The 9,533-nt window shown below is 32.9% G+C and overlaps 1 protein-coding gene across 1 annotated transcript; it reads right to left on the bottom strand.

Moving 5' to 3' along the window:
• Nucleotides 1–2,595: 2,595 nt before the first annotated feature.
• LOC145064471 (protein ANTAGONIST OF LIKE HETEROCHROMATIN PROTEIN 1-like) lies at nucleotides 2,596–4,016 on the bottom strand. The gene is made up of 5 exons (XM_079011917.1): nucleotides 3,625–4,016; nucleotides 3,508–3,559; nucleotides 3,204–3,429; nucleotides 2,727–3,119; nucleotides 2,596–2,609 (listed from the first exon to the last, which is right to left on the bottom strand). Exons 1-5 carry the CDS (start codon nucleotides 4,014–4,016, stop codon nucleotides 2,596–2,598), a joined length of 1,077 nt encoding a protein of 358 aa, XP_078868043.1.
• Between the last annotated feature and the right edge of the window lie 5,517 nt (nucleotides 4,017–9,533).

The following is a 9,533-nucleotide window of genomic DNA, read 5'->3' as shown; positions in this document are numbered from 1 at the left end:
AAAGTTCTTATTTGCATGTATAATAGAGAAAACATAGATCCAAGGTTTATAGGGTTGCATGTACACCATAGGAGTGTTAGAATGCTCAAAACCCAACAGTGGTATCAGAGACTAGGCTTGTTTTCAATTATACTTGATGCAAATTGCTGAAAAAAAATCATTTTCCTAGCTTTCTGGGTAGGTTGATACACTCGACGAGTAGGAGCCCCAGACAGCATATTTTCGAGTTTTTTGGCTAGAATTGGACTAGGAACATTACCCTAAGCTGTTTTTCAACTTATAAACTTATTTTTGATGTGGTAATGTTCATACTAATCCAATTTCAAAGATAATTGTCAATAGATTCATGTTTTGTATTAGTTTAAGTGTTATGCTAATTACATGAAAAAATTTGATTCCAATTATCTTGTTCATATGAGTTGCTTAGATTAATAGAAAAGGTTAATTGAATAGTTGTTTTCAATCCACTTTAATCTAAAAGTTGATTCTAAAATGTGTTCGTGTAACTTGTCCTCAAGTTACATGAAAAGTCACATTTAAGTTTCTTAAAACTCATAAAAATTGTCATAGGTTACAAAAATGAAGAGTCTTGTTCTCATTAAATGGTTTTATGATTCCATAACTTGTCCTCAAGTCGTGGAGGTTCAAGAGTCTCTTCATTAAATAAAATATGTGTAACCTTAGTTAAACTCATAAAGCTTCCATAAGTTATGAATTATGAAGAGTCACTTTCTTAATTAGTTTAAAGTCTTCCATAACTTGTCCTCAAGTTATGGAACTTGAAGAGGTTTTTAATTAAAACTACTTTAAACACATAAGTTATGGAATAGAAAAGTTTTGAAAGTTACAAAACTTGCCCTCAATTTTTGGAATTTGAAAAGTTTTCTCTTATGAATACTTTAGTTCCAAGTTAAGCCCTTAGAATTTTAAAAGTTAAAATTCAACCCTTATACTTTATAATATTATAAGTTAATATATATATATATATATATATATATATATATATATATATATATATGTATGTATGTATGTATGTATAAGAGTAAAGTCAGTCTTACCATTAGTAGGCCTCATTCACGAAGCCGGTCTATAAGGCACCGTTTGGCAGAAGAACTGGATGGGACAGAATTGGACTAGACTGGACTGAACAGAACAGGACTGGACAATACAAATAATTTGTATAACGTTTGGTAAAACTGAACAGAACAGAACAAGTTGTCTGAAACTGTTTGGCAACAATAGTACTGAACAGAACAAGATGTAAAAATGACCATATTACCCTTGTACAAAAAATATTCAAGATAACACAATTTAACATACATAACTTGAAAATAAACATTTTTATTAAAAAAATATATTTAAAATTCTCATATTAAAACTAGTTCTAATACCAAGTAATCCAAATTGCTTCAAAATTAACAAATTTCTAAACCAAAATGGTTTCCAAAATCCTTAATTTAAATAAATAAAAAAAAGAACAAACTTCAATTGTCTTCTTCCAATATAGTCTTCGCAAAAAGTGGTTTGGTAGCTGCATCCAAGCTATTCCACATTGGTAACAAATTCAAGTTTTTTGTAAATTTTAAACAAACGCGCATGACTTCTGAAGAAGACAACTCCATGGTCTTTAACTATTCATGTATGGTTTTTAACCCTGCGAGGTCATTAGTAGAAGAAGTAATAGCCCTAGTCATTTTCTGGATTTCCTCGGATACGATAGCTAACCCCTTTCCAATTATATCTGTTACTTCTTCAGATGCCGCTTTTCTCTTCTTATTTTTCGAGGAGTCTTTTGGATTTGGATTGGAGGAAGTTGCAGTGTTTTGAGGATTAGAATTGGACGATGGTAAACTTTCTCCTTCTTCGTTATCAATATTTTGATTTTGTGTCACATCAGCCGCCGATTCAGCCATACCACCTGTAGCTTGATCTTTACCAAAAACATTTGCTAGTCGCTCGTACGCAGGGAATGGTTTATTCGCGACATAGTTTTTGTTTAGATGTTTCTAGTAAAACAAACAAAGTTACAGGTAAAATCATATATTTAATACTTAGACACACAGAAAAATTATATATATATATATATATATATATATATATATATATATATATATATATATATATAATCACTAACCTTTAGATATTCCTCTAATATCTCAGGAGAATCAACTACTACACATTTGCAAACATCATCCCAACCAAATCCACTTGTATTTTGCATATCATATGCAGCAGAAAACTTATCCTTTAAACGCTTGATTTTGTTTTGCACGTGCTTTGCTGTTATATTAATACCAACGACTTTTTCCCGTAACTTTAGAACGACTTGGTCATAGGTTCCAGGCCTAAAGCTTCCATTATCACCTCTACCACCGATGACAACAATGTATTGAAGGATGGTAATCAACACATCCTCTTCTTCTTGAGTCCATTGACGCCTATCTGCCATGATTTGTTATCTGTATTTGACATATCATACATAGCAAAGGTAAATAGATAAAGATGGAAAATATTAAAACAAATCATCCATGAAGTTAGTTTAAATTAATATAAAAAAACATACTTAAAGTTAAAAGTTGTTCACATCCATAACAATTATGAATAACAAACTTAAAAAAAAAAGTTCTCAGATTAATTAAAAAAAACAATCTACTAAGATCTAGTTGACATCCAAGACTCAAACATTTCTTGGGCTAAATCATCCCTCCATTGAGTCCATTCATTACTTGATTCAACAACATCGACAATTTGAAATTGATTTGGTTGTTCTTCCCTGATAGGCATATCTTCAACATTGCTTGACGTGTATTCTTCTGGATCCAAAGCCATGTGTGTCCTAATAAAATTATGCAACAAAGCACACGCTATGACTATTCTCCCTTGAATTCTTATTGGATAAAATGAAGGACTTCTTAATATAGCCCAACGTCTCTTTAGTAGACCAAAACACCTCTCAATAACATTCCTGGCTTGTGAGTGTTTCATGTTAAAGTATTCCTCCTTATTTGTAGGTGCACGTGTATTGCCTTCCCATTCTCGTAAATGATACCTAATACCTCTATATGGTGCTAAAAAACCTTCACCATTGATATATCCTCCATCAGCCAAATAATAATTATCTATAATAAATAAAGTAAAAGGTATGAATATGTAACTATGTGTTTACCTATAATAACTATTTAGTAATTATTATATTAGCTTACCAACTAGGATTTTTAATCCATTATGTCTAGTAATCACATCCCGCAAAACCCTTGAATCAGTAGCTGAACCTTCCCAACCAGCTAAGACATATACAAAATTCATGTCACGATTGCAGACACCTAACACATTCATTGCTATACTACCCTTTCTTGTTCGATACCTTGGTTTATCAGAGTCAAGGACATTAACTTCTATATAATTTCCATCAATTGCTCCTAGACAACCCTATAAATAAAATTTTAATGCATTGTTAGTTAAGAACCTATATTTTGTAATATATCAAAATAATATTATAATGGTTACCTGGAACCATTTCCACCGGTTATCTGTACAATCATTTGCAACAGGCGTTGGTCTGACAAACAATATCTCTTGCAAACGCATTAAAGCATCTAAAACACGATGAAAATACCGACTTACTGTTTCCCCTGACCGATAGAATCTAACTTGAATACATCTGTTTTTTTGTGGTGTGCTAATATATTTAGGAATGTAGCAACTTGTTCCTCAATGGTCACTAAACCATCATATAATAAACCACCACGAGTTTGTAGTAAATCACACAAAACTGCAAATGTATTCCTATCCATACGTAACTCGTATATACAATTATCATCACTTTCACGTGTGATATGATGTATTTCTGTAGACCTTTTTGAAAGGGTGTCTAATGTATTATTACCTAGATCTATCCATTGAGCTTCTTTTTCCTCACATTCAATTAACCAAACTCTAATTGTAGCTAGGCACATCAACAATTGAATATAAGTCTCCAACAGTTTCACAAACAGGAGCAAATGATTTCTATCCATATCTACAAAGTTTATAAAAAACAAGTAAAACAACAACATTTTACTGATTTTAAAGAAACACGTTTGAGAGACGAAGATGGGAAAAAATAGTAACGAAAAATAAAAATTAATATTATTTTATAAATGAAATGCCATGAGGAGTCTATAGAAATAAAAAAAGCTAATTAAAAACAAAAGGAAACTACAAGGGCATTTTTGTCCAAAATTGAGTATATATAACATGAATCGGGAAGGAACAACATAAAGTATACATGTAGTAATAACAACTAATTATAGGGACATATTCGTCATAAATTGAGTTTCTACAACATGAAATGGACATGAACAACACAAACTAGACAAAGTTCTGACAAAAATTATGCTTAAATAAGCCTCCCAATAACTAGTTTGTATCTTTATCATAAAGTAGGCAGAAACAAAAACTTGGGCCAATTTAGTCTAAATAAATGTGAAGTCTAATGACATCTTTTATTCATTCCATGTGTTAATAGATGCAGGTAGTATAAAAACATACAAAAACATTATTCTTTTTGGTAGTATAATCAGAAAACTAATAAGTTATAAGAGAAAATTAAATCCCCAGAACTCGAATTCATTACAAAAAATCAGATCCATATAATCAATTGAATCCCAAAAATATTAAAAGTGTTGTAAAGAAAAACTACTCCAGTTGATATTTCAAAATGATCCTAAGTATTTAGGTGAAAAAATTGTGCTTAACAAGTTATTAATCAAAAAACAAAGTGTAAACAGATTCAAATGAAGATTGATCATAGCATACTCACACATAACATGAAATCATCTTAAAGGGTAAAAAAAAACCCAAAATCCTACCAAAATGCTGATAAAATAAGAGAGAAAATGTAGGGAAATCATCTCTGCCTTGATTAGAAATCGAAGCAAGAAAGCTGGATTCCCAAACACGCAGGCAGTAGTAAAATTGTGCGTGTTTTTTGTGTTGATTTACACCAATCGCATGATAGCAAGAGAAATAATCAAAAATCATTCAAAGAGATTTTAATACTCATTCAATTGATACAGGTAAGACAGCAAGAGAAATAATCAAAAATCATTCACAAATAGATTTCAATTGTGTAGCCATAGATAACTTGATAACTTGAAGTCGATCAAAATTAATACACAACTAAATTAACAGATGCAGGTAAGGATAGGAGAGAAACAAATCAAGAAATCGTTCAAGTAATTGAAGAGATGCACACACCGAAAATTAAAAAGAAATTGTACTTTGTGATCTTCAGTATAGACGATAATGATTGTTGGAGAGTTCGAATGGCACAAAATCGAAAACCTATAATCAATAATCAATTCTTACGTGTGTTTGATTGTAACACAGGAGAGGAGACGGTGATATTTATTTGAAACAGAGTGGTAGAAACGAGAAAAGTGGAGACGGAGGCTGAGACCCGTTCCAAGCAGGGATGTTTCCGTCACATTAGAAAAAGGATAGTACGTGTTCTGATTAGTTCCACGTTTTTGGGTGGAACTATTTTTCTAATGAATTGTCCCATTGGACTTGGTCAAACCTCCGATTAGTTCTTGTTCCAGTCATGCCAAACACCCGCTAAAAAATTTAGTGTTGTTCTGTTCCATCTAGTGCTCCTCACCAAACGGGGCCTAAGGGGGGTATAAGGTTACTACCTATAAAATGGCAGTTTAATGGGTGTCTACTCTCACCCACCGCTTCCTTGACTGGTGGAGGGTCGTTAGCCGAACAGGTAGGACAAAGACTTTAAATTCTCCCTTTATTAAAAGTATTAATGATAAATACTAAGTAACTAAACCTTTTATAAATACCCAATCTTAGTTACTTAGGAAAATGTGAATAAGGTGCTAATCCATGAAATTACACTTTGCACTTTGTTTAAGTCGGTTAGCGGAGCGTGTGTGGTTAACCGACACACTAACTCGTATTTAACAAGGTAGGAAAAGGGTAACTTAATGTTTATCATAGTATTGATGGAGCGTGTGTGGTTAACCGACACATTGATTGAGGGGTAAACACTTAAGGGTACCAAGTAATTTGCATGGTTACTTCACACCTTCTTTTATGATCCTTGGTATCCCAGTCACAAAACCTGAAGGGCACATTCAAGATTGAAACATGTCATTGAACAGTTCAATGAATCTCAAAAGATCTAGGAGTTTCAAATCCAATTAAAAACCTAATAATTTATTTCATTTTTCATGGTGGAAATTGGTGAATCGTCATTCACCTACCTTCAAATATTCTATAGCTTTGATTACAACATCCCTCTTCCAAGTTATAAAATATTGTGTTGGGTCCTAGCCTTAATATTTCATATTGGGTGTTATATTAAGGACTTTAAATCAACTATCTTGAATATCTCCCAAAAAGATGTTTGGTTTAGACATCTATGATCTTCCCAAATCTCTTGGAACTTCTCTTCCTCCACCTCCTCCAATTATTCTCCCTAACCCACAAGTTCAAAGGTCACTCAAGCCCTATTGGCAAGGCAAGGTCTAGGTGTGATCACATCTCGGAGATGAAGTCACATATTGACAAGCCGGGAGAGTTGGGTGTCAAAGTCTTGAGAAAGTTAGTGGTTCAATCACTTTCTAAGTCACATAGTGAGTTACTTTGGGACTCCTATGAAACAGACTATGACAAGACCCTTAATGATCTTATCTATTTGCTTGGTGCTGCTGAATCAGCAATGATTTGGAAGGCTAGTAAAGCAAATTTGATTAGAAGATCGACTTCCCAAAACTTTATGGTCATTGAAAATGGTGACACTAGAAATCCAGAAAAAGCATTCTCTTCCCAATGGAAAGGGATTGGCCATAGTCAACTCGGTTGACCAAATGGTAAAGAGAAAGGCTAAGTTTGAGATTGTCCCATGTACCATTCCCAAAGGGTCCATATGGTTCTATTGCCAAAACGAAAGGGCATTGGTTGCGAAGCTGCCAAATTTACCTGAAAGATCATAAGGTTGGTAAAGTCAATAAGTTTGACTCTACTTCAGGTAAAAGTCCACTATCTAACTCGGTTAAGTTTCTATTTTGAGTTTCTTATTACATGATGTGACTGGGTCACATGTTGATGTTTTAAGAATCAAAGGGAAAGTGAATGAAACTTAAAGAAAGAGTATGTTGAATCTGACCGTGAAGATGGATTTCTATCGCCTGATTGAAGATCGGATTACTGAGCTACTTCTTAGGAGTTATGATAGATTGCTAGGAAACATGTAATAGCATAGTTCTCATTTCAAGTTACATTGTAAGGAAAAAGTTTTTTCTGCACTTTAAAATAAATAAAAGTTTGTCTTACTTTATTTTATATCTCCTTACAGTGGCATTTATGAAAACTTGATGTCTGTATGTTTCTAGCAACATTGGAAAAATGAACTTGATTCTTTCATTTGTGGTAGTGTCTAAATTTACCAAGTAAGGAAAGATTCTCATCACCCAAGTTTCAATTGGACCGAAACTTGGAATCATACAAGGTGTTTAGTGTGATGTATGAGAATTTTCAACTTTGGAAAATTAAGACTAGTTCTGTGGTCACATGTATATGTGACTCAAGAGAAGGACTAAGGGATCAAGTACACTTTCTTGTGCACTGGTCAAAGTCCACCACAAAAGATGGATAAGACTATTCATCATGATTTACTAAGGTTTGGTAAATATGATCATACTTACAAGCCTAAGTATAATTCTGAAACATTGGAAAATTTCAATGTATGACAGAATGAATAAGAAGAATCAAATTAGACAGAAGGATAATAGTTTCTCAAATCTGAAAAGATGGGAGAGTACTTTAGTATCATGTTTTAAGATCATCTTAATGATTTTGAAACCTTATCACAATTCATCCTCTAAGTGCATTATGATAGTTAAGAAGAGGAGTTATGAATTGTTGAAGTGGTTAAATCAAGAAGATGATTCATACTTCGTTCCAAAAACAATTCATAGAGTTATACTCTAAGATTGTAACTTGAGTGACATGTCTTAAAGAAGGTTTAAAACACTTGTCAAATGTAAGAGTAAAAGTTTTCTACTCTTGTACATTTGAAATTGGTAAGTTGTGATGTTTTGGATAAAACAAAGACCAACTAAGGCCAATTGTGTTAAGTGTTTGTCTTGATTAGAATCCACACTATATCCTGAATATTTGGAAAGAAAGTCTTATAGGTCAAGGAGACAGTGGGAGTCTAAAAGATCCTGAAAGGGTTTCAAGATGTAATCAAGAATAAAAACTTGTATTTCATCACTAGCACACAACTAGAGGTTTATAACCTATCGTGTTGACATTTCTGTGCCCATTCCAGCTAATTTGGCTATACATTTGAGTTCTACATCTTCTCAATTATTTGCATAGCTACTTGGAAGCAATGGCAGGCCCTTGAGCTGCCAGGTGGCAAGAAGTTAAGATTGCACAAGTTCAATCCATATAAGTTAGGATTTGTCACTAACCTAGTCTTGTGATTATGGTTTTGACAAATTCACATGGATAGGAACACTTACACCATAAAATCTAAGTGTCATAAGGTTTCTCTTCGATTCATGAAAATGATGGGAAGGAAACTCTTTCACTAAGTAGATTTTGAGTAGATAGCAATTGTGGGAATGACAAAAGGTCTAAACATTATGATTACGACATCCCTCTTCATAATTGTTTAGACACACCTGTGAGCTATCCAAGAGAGGTGTATGATACTGATAAATTCTTATCAAGGCAATCTAGTATCATAAATCTGAACTTTGGTAAGAAAGTCAATAAAGTATTGATTTCTAGAAGTCCAGTTGATTTCTGGGTACATGTCAAAGCTAGTGGGAGCATAAGTGTTATGCTAATAATCATCATGTTAGTGGGAGCATGATAATTATGGTAAGTATTGCAAGTTAGCAATGTTAATTATAGAAAAACAAAAGTTTAAATTCGTGGAGTTGCAGGGGTTGAAAAGTTGTTTTGCTATAATTAAGGGAGAGGAAATTATACTTCATTTCAATTATGAAAAGCTTAGATTGAGTTTATAATCATTCTAAAGAGTTTATATTGAGATTTTAATCACCTTTAGTCAAGAATATATATATGAATTTCATGTTGGATTGGTTCAACTTAAGAAAATTCTATATATTGCGTTCTCAAAATTCGAGTATGATTATGGTATCCCTTTTTTTAAGAATATCGCAAACAAAAATTATTATGGCAAAAGACTGGTCTAGAACCATGTCTTTATGTGAAACATCATGAATCGTGTCCCATTTACTTTGGGTACAAGATCGATTACATGTGCTATAATATTTATCCTTTCTAAATTTTCTAGAATTGGATATGACTAAAGTGATTAAGCAATTGTCGAGAACAATCTAAGGTTTACCAAAGATTGGTTGCTCAAGGACAGTTGGAAGTATATTGTTATTATTGGAAGGACCATATTGACGTAGTCTGAAAAGAGGCAACTCTTGTTCAGAAGTGATAGTCAAAATGGTAATATAGAGTTGTCTTCATAGGTGGAAGCAATATGTGTAAGG

The sequence above is a fragment of the Lactuca serriola genome, chromosome 7 (assembly GCF_051521515.1).
Source record: "Lactuca serriola cultivar US96UC23 chromosome 7, Lser_US96UC23_V15, whole genome shotgun sequence".
NCBI lineage: Eukaryota > Viridiplantae > Streptophyta > Magnoliopsida > Asterales > Asteraceae > Lactuca > Lactuca serriola.
This window is presented reverse-complemented; position numbering and strand designations above follow the sequence as displayed.